At 40.1% G+C, this 23,231-nt stretch overlaps 2 protein-coding genes across 3 annotated transcripts in view; one reads left to right on the top strand and one right to left on the bottom strand.

Moving 5' to 3' along the window:
* Positions 1–659: 659 nt before the first annotated feature.
* cgrrf1 (cell growth regulator with ring finger domain 1) lies at positions 660–10,353 on the bottom strand. 2 transcript variants are annotated; one of them, XM_041958662.1, is made up of 6 exons: positions 9,992–10,353; positions 8,770–8,906; positions 8,199–8,376; positions 7,213–7,360; positions 6,776–6,883; positions 660–3,497 (listed from the first exon to the last, which is right to left on the bottom strand). In XM_041958662.1, exons 1-6 carry the CDS (start codon positions 10,093–10,095, stop codon positions 3,153–3,155), a joined length of 1,020 nt encoding a protein of 339 aa, XP_041814596.1. In that variant the 5' UTR covers positions 10,096–10,353; the 3' UTR covers positions 660–3,152. The 2 variants fall into 2 exon arrangements, with proteins under 2 accessions (XP_041814596.1, XP_041814597.1); XM_041958663.1 differs by lacking the exon at positions 9,992–10,353 and adding an exon at positions 9,516–9,725.
* A 368-nt stretch (positions 10,354–10,721) lies between these two features.
* Positions 10,722–23,231, top strand: part of ddhd1b (DDHD domain containing 1b) — a 30,217-nt gene continuing 17,707 nt past the window's right edge. Inside the window, exons 1-11 of the mRNA XM_041958864.1 lie at positions 10,722–11,762; positions 13,514–13,690; positions 14,615–14,743; positions 16,304–16,451; positions 16,547–16,656; positions 16,899–17,005; positions 17,296–17,552; positions 18,724–18,799; positions 19,479–19,628; positions 19,762–19,826; positions 20,113–20,291. Of these exons, the coding sequence (XP_041814798.1) occupies positions 11,006–11,762; positions 13,514–13,690; positions 14,615–14,743; positions 16,304–16,451; positions 16,547–16,656; positions 16,899–17,005; positions 17,296–17,552; positions 18,724–18,799; positions 19,479–19,628; positions 19,762–19,826; positions 20,113–20,291 (2,155 nt within the window). The 5' untranslated portion in view covers positions 10,722–11,005. The remainder of the gene's footprint in view (positions 11,763–13,513; positions 13,691–14,614; positions 14,744–16,303; positions 16,452–16,546; positions 16,657–16,898; positions 17,006–17,295; positions 17,553–18,723; positions 18,800–19,478; positions 19,629–19,761; positions 19,827–20,112; positions 20,292–23,231) is intronic.

Below are 23,231 nucleotides of genomic sequence, written 5' to 3'. Positions count from 1 at the left end.
GGAAGGGGTACAGCACCAATTTAAGAACAATGCTAAATTGTGTGTTGTTGTAAATGTTGTTAAATAATATAAAACTGCCAAGACAAGGCCGAAAACCAAGACTGGATGGCCATGATCTTCGGGCCCTCAGATGGCACTGCATTGAAAACAATCACTGCATGGGTTCAGGAACACACCAAACCATTGTCTGTGAACACAGCTAGTCACTTTATCCACAACTGCTAGTTGAAACTCAACCACGCAAACAGAAAACTGTATATAACCCAGATCTAGAAATGCTGCCACCTTTCTTGATCCCGAGCTCATTTAAGAAGGACTGAGCGAAGTGGAAAGCTGACAAGTCAAAATTTGAAATTCTTTTTGGAAATCATGAATGCCGTGTCCTCTGGGCTAAAGAGGGGAGGGACCATCTGGCTTGTTATTAGCGCACAATTCAAAAGCCGGCATCCGTGATGGTATGTGGGTGCATTAGTGCACATGGCATGGGTAATCTGCACATTTGTGAAGGCACTATCAATGCTGAATGATATGTACACACGTACACACACACACACACACACACACACACACACACACACACACAGGTGGATGGTCTCCACCTATCTCCACCACCCCCCCCAGCCCCATTTGGGTCCCCCCCTTCCCCCTTCCTCAGAGGGGATGCCTTGCATATTTCAGCAAGACAAAGCTAAACCACATTCTGCACGTATAACAACAGCATGGCTGTGTAGTAAAACAGTCCAGATTCTAACCTGACCACCAACTTGTCACCAATTGAAAATGTTTTGTGCATTATGAAATGTAAAGTACAACAAAGGAGACCCTGAACTGTTGAGCAGCTGATCAAGCAAGAAAGGAAAAGCATTCCACTTTCAAAATTACAGCAATTGGTCTCCTCAGTTCCCAAACACTTACAGAAGGTTGTTAAAGGAAGAGGTGAAGCAACAGAGTAGTAAACATGACCACTGTCCCAATTTTCTTTTTTTTTGCTGGCATTAAATACTAAATTAAGATATAATTTTCTTTGTGCTATTTTCAATCACACATTCAGTGTCTTACAAATCTTCCCATTCTGTTTCTATTTACATTTTACACACTGTCCCAACTTTTTGTTTCGTTGTATAAGCATATTGCATTAAATAGTCCATGTGATGTAAACATTGTTTTTGGCTACCATGTAGCAGAGCTGTAACCACAGACGTGAATATGTTAGAGTTCTTATGTCTCTGCCAATGCTTTAAAGCTAATTTGTGAAATGTGATGAGTTTCAAAGCAACAGTGACTTGTAAGGAATGTTGCTTTCCACTTTACTTAAAATTTTTAATTAATCACAACATTTTCTGGTCCATTTTGTCTGAATAAAGCTGGTTCTGATGAGTGCCAGTGGTCAGGTTATACATACTTGGTTCTCACTCTTTTATAGAGATCATTTTCAGGGACTTTTCCAGGACATTTTCAGTGATGAACAAGCAAACAGACACAGAGATCACACTGCAAACTAATATGTTCCCCTTTGTGGAAGTCTGGTTAAAAAGTGTATACTGGCATAACCTTTACATATTTTAATGTCACCACTTTTACGATTGTCTCCACTTACTTTTTTTTTTCTTGCCCAGTTTTAATATTGTGTTTTATTTTGGAAAGCCCTTTGTTTGTGAAGAGAGAGATACGTAAATAAAATGTATCATCTCTTTTTTCTTATGAATAATATTAACCTTTGCCAATAATACCAATAACGCACATAGTAGCCTACTATTTTGCCTACTGAAGTTTATATAGCTTGAGTTGGGTCTGACTGTATCACACCACACTATGGCCCATTAGTAATAATATCAAGTGGAGTCTTTATCCAACTCGATTAACAATGGCTTACACACATTGGAAACCACTGCTCCAAGGCAGAGCTGAATTGCAAACCTTAAACCTTTGCAAGAAAAACAAGAAAGCAAGCTCATCAACTTCAGCAACTGAATCAAACATGCTTACCAATTTAACATTATTCAACCATTTAAATCAAGTTGGGAAGAAACTATCTATCTATAAACCTGCCAGAGTTACCAGCCAGAAGTGACAAATATTTACACGTGAAGGATAATTTAACTTCATCCGTCATCCAACCTGCCTGTGCTACCATACAACCAAGAGCAGATTAATAAAATACTCTTGTCCATAAACTACAACTGAAACCTTCTGATCCTAAAAATAACTTGGCCTTTCAAATGGCAATGTTATCCTTTCTGGTCAGCTCTGACAGATGACCTCTTCGTTCACTCTCAGCTACAGGAAAATAGGATAATGTTGGAATAATTTTCCAGGACATTTTACTTTTTCTCATTTCATGTGTTTTCCATGACTGAAAAATTGGTCAATTGCTAAGTGCTGAAAACTGCTTAGCACTCAAACATCATCATATATGTATGTACATTACATTCATGCTGAAAACAAACTTTTATGCTTATGTTATTTGTAAATGAGACTACTCATGACAGGCCTGTAGCAAACACAGATAAGGTTGAAACAGTATTACTTTTAAGGCAGACATATGTGATAAAATCTAAGTGGTGCACAACACCCTGGCAGCTCTGCTGCCAGACTGAACATCATCACTCATCACCACAGGCAAACTAAAGCTGTATCACAAATCCACACTCGCAGCTAATTCTGTCACTATGCAGACTAACAAACACTTTTTGTGTGTGCTGGTAATGTTCAATATTGTCCCACAATGAAATAACCAAGGAAATGAAGGAGCTGCGCTTGAATGGTGATGGGACAGCTCCAGAAATATCTTGTATACACACTGTAAACAGTTAATCTGTAGGTATACAGTACACACTGTATACTGTTAATCTGTGGGTATATAGTAAACAATGTATACAATTAATCTGTAGGTATATGGTAAAATAATGGTAAATAATGTATAGTTAGTCTGTAGGTATAGAATAAATAATGTATACAGTTAGTCTGTAGAGTGTATTTGGGTAACAGCGTATGACTCATGTCAAAGTAAAGATTCTGGTAGTGATCATGTGTTGACAGGCTACCAGACCAGTGATTCATACTGATTAATATCTCTGTGTTATTACTCCCTACACCTCATTCATTAAGCAAATTCATTACTTTGCAATGACTGTCTTGCTCCATATCATCTCTTAAATTACATTCACTGGTTCATTATGCGGCCATTGTTCTGTGGCTGGTCCCTGTGTAAGTGTGAAGGACTCCAGGATGAAGGCCCTGCAGATGGGGCAGTGCTGAAAGTGTGACACACAGCTGTCACACACACAGGCATGTCTGCAGGGCAGCAGGACCCTGTTCACTTCTGCATTCTGACAGACAACACAATCTCTGCCCCTCCCCTCTGACCAGTCCACATCCTCCTCCAGCACTGGACTCTGCTCCACTCTGCAGGCCTCGTCGCTGGGTTCCGGTTGGGTACTCTGCTCTGAGTCGGGAGGCCCACACACCCCCACACTGTCAGCTGACATGAAGAGAGGCTGCAGGAGACAGATGGCATGGTTTCTCACAGCAGATACTTTAACTTGCAATATGCTTACAATGGCTCCATTCCATTTCGGCTCCATAGTTAGTCAGAATTGGTAATACAAGGATCCTAAATGGAATGTAAACCAAAAAATCATCACTAATTTTACACATCAAGATCAGTTCACTGCACACAAGAACTACCACTCCAACATTACCACAGTATTGTGTCATGTCTCGTCGTGTCTGTTAATGTGTTTTGTTCACTGGCATCATGTGTTGTTATGCACTTCCTGTTTTATTGTGAAACCTAACTCTCCTCTCGTTTCAGACCCTTGACTTCCTGGTGTCCTTCCCGCCTGTCTGATTGTCTGCCCTGCCCTGATTGTTTCCACCTGTTCTTTGTTACCTCATGTATATATAGTCCGGGTCTCCCTTTGTCCTGTGCCAGAGTGTCTTGTGACTCCTGTCAGTCCAGCATGCCGCCTTGTATTCTTTGCCTTGTGAGTTTTTTTTTTTTTTTTTGAGAACAGAGAATTTATCCTTAGCGTCTTTTGTTTGTACTTTTGATCATCCTAGTGCCTTTTGTTCATCATTGTCTTTTGTTATTAAATACGGCCTTGAGCCTTTTTCCCTTCCTTGGTGTTAAGAATCATGCATTTGAGTCCAGAACTTTGTGCCTGAGCGCTCCTGATATATTATCAAGGTAATCACACACAGTAATCAAGGTTGTCTCAGGTCAGGTTTGGAGGAAACACATTTAGAACCAACAACACTAACTATATCCACTTCTAAAAGCTGCCTGATGTGGTCACGTGATTTGGGCTGCAGGACCGCTTGCCACATTCTCATGTGACCTGACTGAGTTGGTGGCGATAATGAACGAACGTCTCACATGAGACAACACTTTGTGTTCAATGTGGGGCAGTTGTTTTTGTTCATACATGAAGTCCAAAGAAGAATATACAATCCTGTTTCCAAAAAAGTTGGGCCACTGTAAAATGTAAATAGAAGCAGAATGTGGTGATTTGCAAAACACTGAAATCCCATATTTAATTGAAAATAGTACAAAGACAACATATCAAATGTTGAAAGTGAGAAATTTCATTGTTTTTGAACATGGTATCCTAATTTAGAATTTGATGCCAGCAGCATGTTTTAAAAAAAGCTGGGGCAGGGTCATATTTACTACTCTGTTGCATCACCTCTTCTTTTAACAACACTCTGTACGCCAGGCATGTCAAAACTTTTCCATAAAGGCCCGTGTGGCTGCAGATTCATTCCAACCAAGGAGGAACACACCAGGCTGGACTCATTTAATCAGCTGATCTCAGTCTTCAGCTGATAATTAAGTGATCCCTTGATTGGTTGGAACAAAAACCTGCAGCCACACGGCCCTTTACGGAATAGGTTTGACATGCCTGCTGTAAGCATTTGGGAACTGAGGAGACCAACTGCTGTAGTTTTTAAAGTGGGAATGTTTTCCCATTCTTGCTTGATGTAGGATTTCAGCTGCTCAACAGTTCAGGGTGTTTTTTTATCCTTTTTTAAAATTTCATAGTGCACCAATGGGTGACAAGTCGGACTGCAGGCAGGCCAGTTCAGAATCTGGATTCTTTTACTACGGAGCCATGCTGTTGTTATACGTGCAGAATGTGGTTTAGCATTGTCTTGTTGAAATACGCAAGGTATTCCCTGAAAAAGACAATGTCTTCTTGGCAGCATATGTTGCTCCAAAACCTCTATATATGGTTCAGCATTAATGGTGCCTTCACAAATGTGCACTAATGCACCCCCACACCATCACAGATTCTGGACCACAGAGGACACGGCATTCATGATTTCAAAAAAGAATTTCAAATTTTGACTTGTCAGACCACAGGACAGCTTTCCACTTTGTCTCAGTCCATCTTAAATGAACTCAGGACCAGAGAAGGTGGCATTTCTGCATCTGGTTTATACACGGTTTCCTCTTTGCATGGTAGAGTTTCAGCTTGCAGTTATGGCTGCAGCGATGAACTGTGTTCACAGACAATGGCTTTCGGAAGTATTCCTGAGCTCATCCAGTGATGCCCACTACAGAATCCTGTCTGTTTTCAATGCAGTGCCATCTGAGGGCCTGAAGATCACGGCCATCCAGTATTGGTTTTCGGCCTTGTCCCATTTCTTCAGATTCTCTGAGTCTTTAATGGCATTATGTTCTGTAAAAAGTAGACAATGAAATCCCCAAAATCTTTGCAATTTTAAGTTGAGAACAATTGTTCTTTGTTATTCTTTAATGGTTGCACTATTTTCGAACACAGTCTGTCACAGAGTGGTGAACCCCACCCCATCTTTACTCAAGACTTTTTTGATAACATCATGCCTGTGAATATTCTCATTCATCCAGGTCATTGTAAGCTTTAGGGCATTCAATCGTTCGAGGTCCAGTTGCGAACAATTAAATGCCCTAAAGCTTGATAACATCATGTTCACAAACTATTGTCAGTTAACCTAATTAATTGTGAAATGTTCCACCAATTGGTTTCTTTCAGCATTTCACAATTTTTTTTAGCCTTTTTGTTGCTACTGTCGCAACTTATTTGAAACGCGTTGCTGGCATCAAATGGGGATATCATTTTCAAAAAAGAAAAGCAATCTCTCAGCTTCAACATTTGATATGTTGTCTTTGTGCTATTTTCAATTAAAAATGGGGTTTCAGTATTTTGCAAATCATCATATTCTGTTTCTATTTACGTTTTACACAGCGTCCCAACTTTTTTTGGAAACAGGATTGTAATAAAATGTGATGAAGTATGGTTATTTTAAGCCATTTCTCAATTGAATTTAGTTGCAGGATTGTAGTACTAAATTTCCTCTTTGTGTTTTCTCTGGCAGCTGCACTGTGGGGGCATTTTCTAAAAAGGCTTAGGAGTAAATTTTTACCTAGACAGAAGACTGTGGATTTTGTCCCCAATAACTCAAATTGAAATAGATTTCAGAAGGGATCTCTTGGTGGCCAATATGAACAGGAGGAACAATTAGGTGCCCTGTAGACCTTTTAGTGTACATATGGGAATGTGATAACTGTAAAAAGAGAAACAAACCAATGTAACCTTATAATTTAATAGGATATGATTGAATGCAATACCACACACACACACACACACACACACACACACACCCACGCACACACACACACATATATATATAAATATAGTAAATATCACACTAGACAAAATACAGAGAACCTGGCTGTGAGTTTGACAAAAAAGCAAAACAAACAAATTCCTTCAATAAAAATATGACCGACCTTTAACTCATACATGTTCCCTTGTGAGGTCAGAAGGTACTGAAAGAGAACCCGTGCAGAAAGGCTGTACTTGTCATCAGGAACATGAATAACGGTCACACTGGCCACCTGAAAGATGACAAACAGCATAAACTCTTAAATATGCATTTTTAATCACTCCTCTTGTAGTTTCTCCTTTCTATGCCAAGGGTTTTTTTTCTTTTTAGAGAGCTTTGCCTCATCAGGGTAGTTGCTGTGGGCCTGAAAAGCCCACTGACAGTGTATGTGATTAACAAAAACTCTTTTCTTTCCTTTGTGCTAAACTCAGCTAAATGTCCTGGAGATATCTGTGTAGTGACAAAACAGAAACTGGGAAAATGATGTGAGTCAGGTCATATAATTCAAAAACAAACAGCAAACAAGCAAGTACAAAATGTCTGAATGTGAGATGGACTCACAATATTGTAGGTGTCTCTGGCTTTTGGCTCTGCCAGCGTCAGCACTGCCACAAGAGGGTAGCGTTCCCTTGGCAAAGGCCCAAAATCTGTGATCCCCTGGTCAGAAGGAATCTGTGTACGATATTCCTTTCTGTCTTCACTGCCGATACTGGAAGAGTGGAGTCAAAGAAGCTAAAATCATCAACTGTTGGAACAATGTATATCAGCCAAACTCCGGATGAGACCGAATAAATATCTCATCCTGATTATGTCATATATGTATTATGTCACCATGATTAAATGATAGCATTACTTGTTATTGATTGATTACTGCTTCAAAGCTCGAAAAGTTATGCTTATGTATCCAGAAATATTACATTTAGGTTTCACATGTGCTATATGCCTGTAATATAAATAACAATAATAAATAACAATGAATCACATTAAGTGCTTTTCTGTGTACTCAAAGACTTATAAGATAAAAAGAAAATGAGAACACAACATATGTAAGAGTATAATACTATATACTATAATATAATACTCTCTAAAATTAATCATATTGAAAAGAACAGGGGGTTGGAAGCTATCTGTTTGGTTGGGAAGGAGAGTCAGAACAGGTAATATTAACCTGTAAATTATTACAATCAAATAATCAAGATTCAAGATTGCCTTTATTGCCATTGACCATGGACATGTCAATGAAATTTGCATTGCAACCCCCGTGTTAGAAACAAAGATAATAAGAAACATAATAAAATAATATAAAGATAATAGAATAAAATAAACTAACATGCAATAAAAATATGCGTAAATAATAAAATTATACCAGAACTAAAAATATACCAGAAATAAAAATATACTAAGACAATAAAATATACCAACAACACCTGAGAATATACTAAACTGTATATACTGAAATGCAGAAATGCAGTACTTAAATGTGAAGTACACTGAAGGTGGACAAAGTGCATTGTGTTTCTTGTGAGTCTTAGCACTGTAAAGGATACTGGAAGCTTTGGCAGTGGTGGTAACAGAGGTGCAGGGCCTCCTTGAAATGTTGGAGGGTGCTGAACCTCGAGCCGTGCTGGTGTGCCTTCAATCCTGCCTGCAGGGCACTGACCTCACAGCCCCAGAAACAGCTCAGGACACAGGGCTCCAAACAGCAAGGCCTCACTGACACACCGTCTGTAAGGGAATGTTCACTCATGTCAACATGGTCTGGGCTACAAAAGATAAGGGTATTACATTAAGATATTATAATTAGATACAAGCTGCAGACATTTGCAGACAGGATTCATATCACTGCATATTAAACAAGGGATTAATTTGTGGTTTTCATATGAATGACATGAATATTCTCAACTCCACAACATACAGAGAACAGAGATTATATCTGTATTCCATACCCAGAAATTATTTACTAAGCAGTAGTTACAGTAGCTTTACATTATAATTATTCAGGTACAGATCTTCACACATGGGAACTGTACAGCACAACCACAGTCGTTTACCTATAGCACACTGGAACTTTTCATCCTTCCCTGGCAGTGCTATATTACCAATAATGACTGTTCTCACCAATGACAGATGCCGGCCCAGAGCCCATCTCCAGGGCGAAAGGATTGGTCACCTGAACCATTTGTTTCTCAGGGGTTGGCAGGATGGACTCTGTCTCATCAGAGCTGCGAAGGATCACTGGGACATCAAAGCCAAACCTGAAGGACAGGTGGCAGGGTGAACAAAGTGTGAAAGAGAGTGGAGTATTTATGTTCTGCTCTCAGCTTTAAAATCTGAGAGGTGTACGCACAAGAACAGTCTGCTCAAATCTTTTATCTTTTGTATATCAGACCGAACTACACTGATCTGCTTTGGCTTTCTTCAAATCAAATGGCTACTCTGATGACTGCATCCAATACTTAAGAGCAATACATCGTAACAACTGTTGGTTACGTTGCCGTGAAATCTGTGAAAGATTTTTGAGTCCTCCTGACCTCTCGTCCATCACTCTGACTTGTGCACATGTAATATTAAAACTAAATTTGGAGGCTGCCAAGGAATTTTGTGAAGCTTACTCATGAACCCTTTTCATTTTGAACACTTGATGAGGTTTCATCTTGCACGAGCTTCCAGTCAACATGTCAGTTTTTGAGCGTGATATGTCATAATCCAATCAGCGCCTGTTTTAATGTCCTCTTCTCTAGTGCCACGCTCAGGACATATGGGAATATGAAAGCAGGGGGGCTTAAAGACAACATTTAAATATATATAGTGGTAATAACTCTATACAAGCAACTACAAAATGTCTGAATGCGAGATGGACTCACGATGTTGTAGACGTCTCTGGCTTTTGGCTCTGCCAGCGTCAGCTGTGTGGTGGTGTACAGCAAATGCTTACTTATATACAAATATTTTACGTTGCGTTATATATATGTATATACAAACATTAAATAAACAACAAAACTGTAAAATAGTTCTGTGTTTTGTGACCTTTTACGATAGCTTTATTTGTTGTGTCTCTAATAACAACTTAATTTTTTCTATGTGAATAGAATTGGCCAATATACGTTTGTGAATATCAGCGATTAGAAAAATCTGCTCCAGCTATGTTATTGTATTATGTAATATAATATCAGGATTACTTTGGAGGTAGTAATGTTGTCCAAGTCACCAAGTCGTCAAGACAAAACTGGATCAAAAAAATAGAGGACACGCATTGACGTAACATTAATATGTGGAAATAATATATCAGTGTTGTTGGCAGGACAGCAGCTAAGCTAATGTGGCTAAAAATATCACTTACCAGCCGAGGACCATAGCGGCGGTAACAACGAAACACAAAGAAACCACACTAATGTAAAACAGCGGGGAGTACTCATACAAGGTCACCAGGAAAACCGCTACCATTTCATACAATTTATATCATAGAATAAACCAAATTAATAAAAAATCTTCTGATGAATACTTTCCATGGCTGCCATGATAGGACCTCTCAGCCAGAACTACGGCGGCCTGTAAGGTATAGAAAGTGTACAACATATACGAGACTTATTTTCAAAATATTAACTTTTTGATCGTTGCTTTAAAAGTACATACTTATTTCAATTACTTTATTCCCTAACTTACTACCGCATTTAAGTACCCGTGTAAACTGTCTGCAACACGAGTCAGGCAAGCCAGAAAAAGCTAGAGTAAAGCTATTTACATGGCGAACTGGCCTTCAAATTAAAAGCGTATATATAGAAATAGAAATAAGATTGGAGGAGCTGACTGCACGCTATGTTTTGAAAATTACACAGTAAACAGCAGTAAAAACTACGTACACAGTTGTATTTTATTCAATATACATACCTCTTATTTGTATACTTGTATTTCAAGTATTTCAATTGTATTATTAATATTTAAAATCTGCTTATTTTGTCTCGCGGATATTGAGTTTATTTTGAATAGTTGTACAGGAAGTTATTATTTGTCGTCGTTTTCGTTATGAAGCAACTGAGATTACCATCCTAGCTAGAACCGTTCATTGATTATTTCTGCACAAATTACGCCAGGAACGAGAATATGAGCGAGAGTGTGTGCAGGCAGGAAAGCAGGAGGTATACGTGTCGTTGTAACAGTTCGGGCAAATGTTTTTAAATCTGTAGCTGAAATGTTAATAAATATTTTCTTGGTCAGAATAGCTCGGTATACAGATGTTACCATCTGGAGAGAAAGAAACAGTTAATCTGCTAACGTCGTATAGTCTGACGGCATCATTGTGGTTGTTTTATTAGAATATTTCCATGTATTGAGTCTAATAATCTGCGGCCAAACCATGAGCAATATGAAGGATAAACCGACTATCCGCCAGCAGAGCTCGGAGAATAACTCTGTCAGCAGTAGTGAATGGGATATGGCAAATGATGTGTTTGTGTCCGGATACGACGACAATCCGATGGGAGATAGTGGTGCTGCTGGGGACAGGGACCCAGCGCAGCCCGGCTTGGATAGACATCTGCCGCTGTTACGGGGTGACTCGTTATCCCAGGATGGCATGATGCTCGGCCTCGTTGGTGAAGAATATTCGGGCTCATCGTATCTGTCCATCGACCCAGACTACACCGAAAGTGACGGGAATGTCACAACCAAGAAGCGCATACGGTCCAATAGCTCCAGGCACCGTGGTGAGGTCGTCACGGAGCTGGGACCAGAGGAGGTCAGGTGGTTTTACAAAGAGGACAAACGAACGTGGAAGCCATTTGTTGGACACGACTCTTTAAAAATCGAGATCGTCTATCGGAGATTCTGTGAGCAGAATCCTGACAAGGTCAAACGCCCGGTCGATCCCACTGAGGCCGATGGGAAGGAAGCAGCCACGTCCGGCGAAATCCCGCCGGATAGCGGAGCGCTGGACGGTGGAAGTGTCGGGCCTGACTCGGCAGAGCAGAGGGGCGGAGGGCAGCGGCTCTCTGTGTCAGAGGAGATGAAGGACCCGGACGACATCAGCATCAGCGTGGAAGCAGTGTGTGTTAGAGGGGGACTGTATGAAGTGGATATCAGGGAGAAGGAGTGCTACCCTGTTTACTGGAACCGTGAGCATGTCAATGGTTTATGTCCATAATGATAAAGCTGTTACAACATATTGCTAGAATTTTAGTACTATAATTACTGTTAGTACTATTGGCACCACCAGCCTACTATTTATACAGTAGCCTACTACCCGCCTTTCACTAATATGTGCAATTACTGTCAGCACCATCACCACTTTGTACTACCAGTATTATTAACCACTATTAGAAACAGCTGTACTACTTATACTGCTGCTGCACCAGATAGACCTATTACAGTTGCCACAGTACCATGAAGCATGGCTACCACTACTCGGTGGAATTAGACCGTTTGTAAATTCATTAGTTAAATAAATTAACAATTGCTTATTTGACACTCGAAAGAAATGTGATGGCACAACCACATTCTGCTCCCTTGTCATAGGTTAAATGTGAAATAATTTCAGAGCTCAATGTGACGTCTTCAGATGTCTTATTTTGTCCGAATTCAGATTTCATTTTAATATAACACAACACAGAAAAAAGCAGAATATTCTCACATTTGCGAAGCTGCTGCAAGAGGATGTTTTGCATTTTTCTTAATAAATGAATTGTGTGTAGGTGAATGATGTATTAATTAGGCATCAAAACATTAAATAAATAATCAGTAATGAACATGTTAGATGCAGTTCCCTCACTTGATCCATTTTTACTTGAAAAAGAAGACTTGATTAACTAATTATTAAGATGGTTTTTGCGTTTCTGGTGCACACACACACACACATGCACACTCATGTTTCCATCACTTTTTGGGACATTACCTCTAGCCTTATTGGTCGAGGCAGATGGCCCAGAGCCTGGTTCTGCTTTAGGTCGCCAAGTGCTTGCTCAGGAGGAAATTGTTGGGTCTCTGCAGAAAAAGAGCTTGGTCTGTTCCTGCTCTATATGGAAAGGGTCCTGAGACAACTTCTGTTGTGATTTGGTGCTATATAAATAAAATTTAATTTAATTTAATTACTTGACAAACATTAATTTCCTGTAGACTTACACTAACTATTATCATAACCACTAACCCTAACCATAACTTGCGTGTTCCCCATAAAACTTAATGCTTTACATTCTCGTTACTTGCGTTTTGTCCCCATAGGGAAGACAACGCCCCATAATGTGACTGTATAAACAGATTTATGTCCCTACAATGGGAATTCACGTCCACACACACACACACACACGCACACTGAAAACACAGTTGACAAATAAAGTAGATGTTCCTTTGATCCAAAGATTTAACACCTGTTTTCCTCATAGGAATTGCGATGGGCAGGTTCTGTGTGTTTTTGAGTGTGTGTGTGTATATGTGTGTGTGTCTCTCTCTGTGTGTGTGGGTGTTATTACATCTCTGCAGCTATCCCCACCAACAGCACTATAATGTTGTTATATTCAGCCAGACTGCCTTGTCAAATAGTGTCAATATGTGATACTACTGTTACTGCAACTATTAATACAATTTGTCCACAAATACACTTCACACTGACAGACAGGACAGTGGAACAATTTAAGCAGAGTACACTTCCATGGTGCAAATCCTCCCAGTGTGTTTTCAAACCCCTCTCCATGATGTTTACTCGTTAAATTACATTAATGTATTTCTCGTTTTTTCACTTTATGTCTCATGAGTCCAGCCCCACTTTCTATCTTTGTGTGCTTCATGTACTGTTTAAGATAGGGAAAAAATAAAACAAAGACAGACAACACAACCTTTCAAATAGTAATAAACATCATGTGGTGTCCTTCAGAGCAAGACCGTATTCCTGTGATGAGGGGTCAGTGGTTCATTGATGGAACGTGGCTTCCTCTGGAGGAGGACGAGAGTGACCTCATCGAGAGTGAGCACCTCGCCCGTTTCTGGGGACAACAGATGAGGGACACCTATGAGATGGAGATGGTGACCACCACAGTGGACAGCAAGGATGGTAAGGAATGTAAGACAGAGCGTGGAAGAAAGTACACCTAGAGAGATATACTAGGTCTTGGCACCATGACCAAACGTCACATGCAGACGCTTGGTCAAGACTCCTTGGTATCACTTTTTAAGGTGCTGGGTTACTTTAGCAACTTTTTTCAATGTGCAGGGTAGTCCGATTGACTTCTATAGACAGCCCATTCTCACTCCCAACTCGTCAAATGTCATAGTATAAGGAGTGAGAAAAGTCTGCCTTTGGAAGAAGGAAGGTGAGGTGGCTGGATGGGTGGAGCTCAGGACTTTCACCCAGGAGACCAGGGTGTGTGTCCCGTGTGAAACAAAAAGTGAAGGTTGATTTCTTTTGTAATTAACTTTATGTACACAAGTAACTAGCACACTTATTTTAAGCCAAACAATGACCTTAGGCACCAAGTAGTTTTGGTGCCTAAACCTAACCAAAGTGCAACTGTTAAATAATGTTAACCACATGTTTATTATGCTGTCAGCAACCTTTATTTGAAAGTGTATGTTGCTAACTAGTCGCTGTATATTTATTATTGCTAACTTGACTGCTGAGCCCTGAACATTAAAAAAATATGCTTTACGGGTACCTAGTGCTATAAAAACTGACACCAAGGAGTCCTCCGTCCATATGTGACGATTTGGGAGTAAGAATGTGTTGGAAGAGGCCACAAAACCAGTCAGCTGATGTTAAGTTCCCTGACTCCAGCTGAACCAGTAGGTATCCCATGTAAGAGAGGTGGAGGCACTGAGTTTGTGTACAGTCTGTATCATGACTTTTGTAAATTGATTTCAATGCCATGGAGTTTAACAGACACACACACACACACAAATTCTATACTCCCTCATGGGGAATCGTAAGTTAATTGTACTTTATTAAGTGTGTCAGTAGCTATTAATCACTGTGTCCCAGCTATTCATAGTCTGAAGCTGAGCAGGAGTCATGTGGACTGGCACAGTGTGGACGAGGTGTACCTGTACAGCGATGCCACCACCTCCAAGATTGCACGCACCGTCACTCAGAAACTGGGCTTCTCTAAAGGTAATGGAAAAACGTCATGTGACATACACAAGAGAAGAGATCTGATGGAATGTCTTGTTTAGTCCATCACTTCCATGAGCAACTCTATCAAAAATTTGACATGGTGAATAATGTTACAAGTCTCCCACAACAGGAACAAACAAAAGGGACTAAAACTAGAGTGCACACAGGGAAATATGGTGTGGTCAGAGTTAGGGGAGGAAAGCAATTTAAAAGAATTTGATAAATTATCTTAAACAGCTAAAATATTAGAGTGTGTAACAAATGTGTCACTTTGCAGGAATGTACGAGAAAGTATTTAACGTCTTTCACATATGCATTCTATTGAATCGTGGATTATTGCTGATTCCTTTTAATGTTGTGCAGACGTTTTACCACTATTTGTTCAGTGATTGTTAAAACTAGTTTGGCCATTGATGTAGTGTCTCTCTGAGCTGAAAAACTGAAATAAAGGCTCAGTTCATCCAAGTTACAAAAAAAGTTACAGCAGTGAAAAATTACTTCCAGAAAACTCAAAGAAAGCAGCAACAACTCTTTCCAGAAACAGCATCCCTGATAATTCACAAACCTCACTGTGAACAGTCTTCACTGAAACTGCTTCCTACTGAAGTAACCACTATGAAAAGTGTCAGCATCATGTTCTGTGGACTATTCAGAGTAAGGCTGCGTTCAGATCAGTACTGCATCAAAGCACATGCAGTTTACATAGTGATCTTTGAGATTTTGAATATTGTTACGACTATCAAAGATAACAATAAGCTGCTAAGATTGCTAATGTAGGGAGGTCTGTCCGACACATTACACCCAAAGCAGAAAATAAGAGCTCTCTACTCACTCTGTCACAAACAAAACTGATAACGAACACTACACTGCATTAACACAGTATATTTTTGGGGGACACTGTTTTTAGGAAATTTTTCGTCTGTTAAATTTTCAAGCATACAATTTGTACGTTACAGAACTGACTTGGAAATAGATATTCATGAAAACCACAGGAAACTTTACTTCCATGGTGTACTCTCAAAATATCAATCTCTAAAGGGCTGTTCCATGGCACCATACTGTGTGGCCTGCATATAATATACATCCCTTTTCAAGATAGGGTAATTTATGAACATATGACATAGTGTGCTTGGTGATGTAGAGGGGTTTCAGAAAAAAGATACAGTTTGCCTTGTTCATTGGTGTAAGAGCTATGAATTAATTCAGAAAGGAATACATTTTTAATATTAATAAGGTTTGTATATTTTGGTATTGTCATTTGTTAGTGTTAATCACACTGTAATTTCTTATTGTGTGAGTGCAGTAATTATTGAAAAGGCTGGGTCACATGGGTTTGTGTGGTGGCACTTATAGTTGATATAAGCACTTGATCACCTGTGTGCAGTTGGTGGGAGGGAGGTGTGTGGGTCACAATATAATAATAATTTGTTTGTGCACATTTTAATAGTTTGACGTTTTTCAATGATGAAAGTTATTTGACACCAAACTGACTTAACACAGGCATGATGCAGTGGAACACATCAACTGAGGTTGTAATGTTCCCTCTTATGTCCTCAGCTTCCAGCAGTGGGACACGTCTCCATCGGGGATATGTGGAGGAGGCAGCACCTGAAGACACCCCACCTGAAACCACACACATTGTCTTTGTGGTGCATGGCATTGGCCAGAAGATGGATCAGGGCCGTATCATTAGGAACACAAGCATGTGAGATATCGGGAGGTTTCCAGTAGGAGTACAGAGAACTGAAAGGGAATCAGAATAATTCTGGAAGTAATTGTTTTGTCTTGGTTTATGTCCAGGATGAGAGATGCTGCCAGAAAGATGGAGGAGAAACACTTCTCTGATCGCACCACAGAGCATGTGGAGTTTCTTCCTGTGGAGTGGAGGTCAAAACTGGCTCTAGATGGAGGTATGCTGCACATCAGCTCACAACTATTGTAAACAAATGCTGTGGGGGGCAGGGCCGAAGTTGGGCAGAAATGTTTTTTTCACCTAAATGGTATTAGAGAAAAGTTAATTTGATCAGCAATTTGTATGGTTAGATTATAAGACGTGTCACTATTTTTTCACTAGAATATGAAACTGTGTTAAGAAATAAGTAATTTTCTGCGTGACAGCTGTGTTGGATGCTTTTGTTGGTTCGTTCTGCAGACACAGTGGATTCCATCACCCCAGACAAAGTGCGAGGTCTCAGAGACATGCTTAACAGCAGCGCCATGGACATCATGTACTACACCAGCCCTCTGTACAGAGACGAGGTGAGACTGAGACTATGTTAGAAATCCAGTCTGAAGTTTAGCCTTGGTCTATTTCCTTACAGCTGTGTCGCTGCATTTTGACACCCCTCTGGCAGTTTTGGAGCATTAATCCCATGAGTTCAAATCAACTCCCCTCTGGTACAACTAAATCCTGACTGTGTAGCATTGAATTGTGGTCTATTACCTGACTGTGAAATAACAGATGATTAATCAAGACAATAAAGCATGGACCATAACCAAAAGTTTTGGAATCTTACTGACACAATTATCTGTTGTGTGTGTGTACGTAGATTACCAGGGGTTTGACTCTGGAGCTGAATCGTCTGTACTCACTCTTCTGCTCGCGGAATCCAGACTTTGAGAAAAATGGGAAAGTGTCCATAGTGTCGCACTCGCTGGGCTGTGTCATCACTTTCGACATCATGACAGGTTGGGACCCTGTTCGCTTTCATCATCAAGAAGCACCAGACCCAGAGGAGACAAAGGTCCGCTGGCCGAGTGACGAGGAACGCCACCTTCAGGAGCAGCTGAGGCTCACACACCTCAGGTATTGTACTGTTAATTTTTCTGGAACAGGTAAGGCATAAAATTTACATAAAGGTACAGAAGAATCCAGTGACCCTACCAATCCTTGTACAATTTTCTATTGTATAAGAAGATGTTATCTTTACAAGAAAAACACTTTTTCTGAACCTGGACGTCAAAGAAAGAGAAACATACTCAGATCACTTCCAAACAAACAGACCAGTCAGAAATGAATTCTTATTCCCAATAGATTAGTTTTGGCATGACATATCATTGGTGACATTTCTGCATTGCAAGAAAAATGAGTGAGAAAAAGCCTGGGCTGAACAGAAGCTTGCTAAATCCTGTCTTGCCTTTCCTGCCAAAACAGATGCCAGCAGATCCCACTGACACTCCTCTTGGCATACTTCTTCCATATCTATTTATAGCTACATGTGATGTGAAGTTACAGAACACACCAAATAGCATTTAGGCTAGGATAGGTATGGCTGTAGTGTGTGTAGGTGGTATGGTGTAGGCTTGTGTAAAGGTAACTGAGAAACCCCATTCAACAAGAAACTAAAGATTGTTTGTGATGAACAAATACCCGAAGCTGTAACAGTTAACCGTGCCCGTCAAGATGCTCGGTCATCCAGGTCATGGTTTATCTGGCAGTATTTAGTCAAAAGAAAATTGGTATGCTTAGCTTAGTGGAGGCCTTGTATCTTTCACTCAAAAGGCTTCTTCAGTACTGCAGGGGTTCAACAGAACTGAAAAGCATTTTGGATGAGAGGAACAATGTCTTGTCCTTCTTTGACTGAGCAGCATCTAAACCAGGAAATAAGGATAATAAAATGTAAAAGTAAAAACAAAAACATCGTGGAAGCAATTAACACTAAATAATTACATTTTTAAGAGCTGGCATCTACAGCACAGTTAATGCCACTTACTCACACACGATTTTGAGTTTCCTGCACCCTGAAAACTATTCATTTGTAATTCAAAAATAGACTTTAAACTCCTTTAAACACCACCAACAGTTATCTACCTGCTCAGACCATCATTTTTTGCAAATGCAAGGCAATTGTTGGTGTCTTTAATTAGCAAATGCACCTCACCAAAATCACTGAACATTTTTTTCATTTATGTTCACTTTTAAGTAAGTTATTTTAAGCGATAATATCAATATAATATCAATAATATCAATCTTCCAGGTTGAGGGATTTGGAGGATCAGTTCCAGGGTCTGCAGACCTCGTCCTGTGTCGCGGTGCCAGCCTTGAAATTCAAGGTAAAGTTGAAAATTGTAGTCCAACAATTTTCAACTGTGTACTGTGTCTTTCATCACTTGTCCACATCCATTGCCAACATTTTCAAATATTCTGTATTATATATTCTTTTCTTTTTATATATTTTTCTTCTGATTCAAACTTCAAACCCCATGCTTCAAGCTACAAACCATCTATACAAACTATAAATGTTCTCCCTATAAGCATCACAAACATAAAGTCTAGGATGAACACAAACTGCTACAGAGTATTTTGCAGATGTTTTCCAAGACCTGAGTATGATGATTACAAGGTGCGTATTGAATTATTAATTAACATTTTTTAAGAAGTCAATAAATTAGCAGACTTGGAAAACCTTCCAGACAGCCATTGGTTTCACTTGGCTCTCTGCTTCCCTCTTGGATTTATTGGAGTTTGAGTGAAGAGTCAGCTGGCCTATTGTGTGTCCAGTCATATAGATTGCACATGAACATTTTCCATTGATTTTAGATTAATGGTTATTTAAATAAGGTTTGGTTAGTGCACATGTTCATTTTCATAAACATGGGTACACACTGGCTCAATACAGCCATAGTTCTCTGTTACAAGCCAATGAACAACTCTGTAGGAGCTGTTCAGCCTTTCAGGGGGGAGTGTCTTTTGTTCACTTATGTTGTATTTACCCTGTTCTCTGTGTTGTAGGTAGAAAATTTCTTCTGCATGGGCTCCCCTCTGGCTGTTTTCTTGGCATTGCGAGGGATCCGGCCTGGAAACAACGGTGTGCAGGATCACATCCTCCCCACAACTATCTGCAAACGCCTCTTCAACATATTCCATCCCACAGACCCTGTGGTGAGTTTCACTGCCCACAACCGAGTGTGTTACCATCCTGCTTATATCGAATTCACCACCCACTTTTATGAATAAGAAATGTTGGGAGAAACTCCCATCTGCTCAAACATTTGTATATATTTGTTTGTTTCAGGCGTACAGATTGGAGCCTCTTATCTTAAAGCACTACAGTAACATTACACCTGTTCAAATCCACTGGTAAGACGAGTCATGTGGCTCTATATGACAGATAATATGCTGGTTATTAATGAAATTTCCTTTGAATTTATCTTAGCAATAGACACTGTGATCAAGTTAACAATAAACAGCAGCAATGGTATAATAAGCTTTAAACAGTGATAATTATCATGTTACAGTCTGTTATTATATAATCCAACTCTGATTGAAATCACAGTATTCCTAGTTTGTTGAAATTATAGTTGAAGACAGAATGAGGACTGAGGATGTTTCAGTGACCTGAGGTTGATGTGAATGCAATGTTCAGGTATAACACCACCAGTCCAACACCGTACGATCAGATCCGGCCCACACTGCTCAACCTACCAAAGGAGACCACATCTGTCTCAGACTCAGACAGCATCCCCAGCCCCTGCACCTCCCCGCCCCAGGCCCGACGGCATTACGGAGAGTCCATCACCAGCCTGGGCAAGGCCAGCATCATGGGTGAGCATAAAGAAAGGATTATGGTTACATGGATGGCTGATACAATAGAACATAAAACAAGTGGTGGTTTTGTTCTCGTGGTTAAGGGCAACCAATGGAAGGAAACAGGAAAAGGCATGCAATGGATGTGAAACCTGACTCAGAATTAGTTTAATCAGTCACAACAGCCACACACTTACTACACAGTAAGTATGGTTAAGATCTGAGCTGAGAGATAGAGTAGGTGCTGACTCTGCTGATACTGTAGAAAGGCAAGATGTTTTTGACAAAGATTTATGTTAAGCCTCTTTCACACTGGACAAAAACCCACTAACACGCACTCACATCTGGCTTTTGTCTTCAGTAGAAAAGGGTTGGAATTGGAATTAATTCCAGAGTGACAAGCCCGGAGGCACGAGGTTTCTGGACTCAAATGCAGAACTCAGACACCACAGCAAGGTTTCAAAATCAATGGGTAATTTATTAAACAAAAGGCGCTCAGGATAATAACAGCTCATACAATGTATGGCAGAAAAGTTCAACAAAAGACGCTAAGGAATAATTTGGAAATGTAACACAAAAAGGGCTCAATCGGCAAGATTAAAGTATCAAATGAAAATCAAGACAAGGCTAGAAAAATACTATACAAAACTAGGACTTACTTACAAAACAAACTAGGAACAACAAGGAGACAAGGATCTTGGAATGCTGGATAAATCATGGCTTGGTACAAAGACATGGCACGAGACAATCTGGCACAGGACAAAGGGAGACGCGGACTATATATACACGAGGTAACAATGAACAGGTGGAGACAATAAGGGCGGGGAAGACAATCAGACAGGCGGGAAACACACCCGGAAGTCAAGGGACCTGAAACGAGAGGAGAGTTAGGTTTCACAATAAAACAGGAAGTGTAAGACAAGACATGACGCTCGTGAACAAAAACACTTAACAGATCTGACGAGACATGACACAGAGTCAAATGACTCTGGAGTATTGGTATTGATTGAAACAATAACAACATTATTCATTTAATGCTAGTGGCTATCAAAGTTCTTGGCAAGGTAGGCAGTTGACAATTCTCTTAAAGGAGATTTTGACATTTTGGGAAATATGTGCATGCACATTCACTTTCATGCTGAGATGTTCAGATTGATACCACTCTCATGTCTGTATGCTAAATATGAAACTACAATCAGTAACCGGTTAGTTCGAGATTAGCATTAAGACTTAAGAAAAGGGGAACAGCTTGTTTTGGGCTGTCTAAAGGTAAAATCCACCTATCGCTAAAGCTGCCACCACCTGCTGCTGACCCAACTTTGTATTTTTTCTCAGTATCCAAGAAAAACCAAGACACAGGTGTAGTGTGTGTGTGTGTGTGTGTGGTGTGTGTGTGGATGTTATGCTACAGGTCCACAAGGAAGTCAGACAAACCCCATAGTTTGACAGTAGGAGTAAGACACCAGAGGTCCGTTTCACAAAGCAGGTTTACTGAAAACTCCGAGTATGTTAACCCTGAAATGAGGGAAACTCTGAGTTTTCCGTTTCACATAGGAAGGTAAGTCAAACCAGAGAAAGAGGGGTAACTCAAGCCTGTTTCACAGACAGAGGTAAGTTAAACTCCGAGTCAGTTACCGCAGTAACTGACTCTATGAACCTAACCTGGTCGGGACCAGGTTTTACTCAAGGAACCTCGAGTTTCTCTGTGTCTCCGCCCTCTTTCAACCGCACACCGTATTCATTTCCTCATTCATTCGTTCAGTCGGCAGACGAGTTTTGGCATAGTTCTGCCGTCTGTTATTAAAAAAAATCATTAAAAATATCAGTCAGTGGGAAGTCCATTAGGCACAGTAGGTGGTGACTTTTTTCGTTAACATGGCATGTTAACGTCTTTTGATCACGATCCCGTGGATGAAGGTGCAGCGATACTGCGCAGAAAATTAAACATTCGTCGGGAGATAGTTATCAGACCACGATGTTCTTGCTTTTCCAGACAGTTATTGATTATCGGCCACCACCCGTTCTTCGTGCATCTGCCTTCTTTCTGTTGGCTGAGTAAAAGTCTGTGTTAGTTTAAATATAGGCTTAATTATTTAACATAACGTGATATAGATGAGAACACTTTTTTCATTTTTAAATTTTATTTCATTCGTTAACAAAAAACAAAACATTATATGAACACAATATAACCAATTTTACAATGAAAGGGAGCCACTTAATATTTACTTTACAATGTAAAACATGATCAAAATGAGGTAGCTACCTCCATGAGATCATGCCGAGGTCTTACCTGTTTCAACCATGTTTTTATATTTCATTTTAAGCTGCTGCCAAGTGCGCTTCTCCCCCGCGGGATTGCACCTAAATGAAAGAAATTAATAGGCAACCATTCAAGCAGTTTTGCCCTGTAATATTATTGTGATTTCAAAGGACTACATTTATACTCCCGCATTGACCCGAGCAGCAATGTTCTCCCACGCCGTCTCCCTCTCCTTCGCAGCTGCAGCGGTGTTGGACTTCCGTCTAAAAACGTGTTCATATTCGCTGTATGAGCGCATTAAAATGTCTAATTTCCAGTGGCGTGAAGTACGCAGCCTTCCGTTTCCCCGTTGCCATGGTGAATCCTTAAATCGGGGTTCCATTGATGCTGTCTTTTTAAAGTTGCGGTGCACGCGCTTAACTCGAGGTGAACCTACTCTGAGTTAATCAAACTAACTCAAATCTGCTGTTGTGGAATCGAAAACTCAGAGTTTCCTATCTCAGAGTAGATCAACTCAGAGTTCAGGGTTACACTCAGAGTTTGTTGAACCTGCTTTGTGAAACGGACCCCAGAGGTCTGTTTCACAAAGCAGGTTTACTGAAAACTCCGAGTATGTTAACCCTGAAATGAGGGAAACTCTGAGTTTTCTGTTTCACATAGGAAGGTAAGTCAAACCAGAGAAAGAGGGGTAACTCAAG

The sequence above is a fragment of the Chelmon rostratus genome, chromosome 18 (assembly GCF_017976325.1).
Source record: "Chelmon rostratus isolate fCheRos1 chromosome 18, fCheRos1.pri, whole genome shotgun sequence".
NCBI classification, from domain to species: Eukaryota; Metazoa; Chordata; class Actinopteri; order Chaetodontiformes; family Chaetodontidae; genus Chelmon; species Chelmon rostratus.
Note: the sequence above shows the minus strand (reverse complement) of the source record. Positions and strands in the feature narration are given on the sequence as shown.

Bases quoted from the DNA above. Each gene is read 5' to 3' on its own strand.
- cgrrf1 (XM_041958662.1), bottom strand. From the start codon at position 10,095: ATGGTAGCGGTTTTCCTGGTGACCTTGTATGAGTACTCCCCGCTGTTT. The intron at 7,361-8,198 runs GTATCCTTTACA...CCACTCTTCCAG, and splicing joins CACCACTGCCAAAGCTTCCA to TATCGGCAGTGAAGACAGAA. The intron at 3,498-6,775 runs GTCGGTCATATT...TGTCTCCTGCAG, and splicing joins GGAACATGTATGAGTTAAAG to CCTCTCTTCATGTCAGCTGA.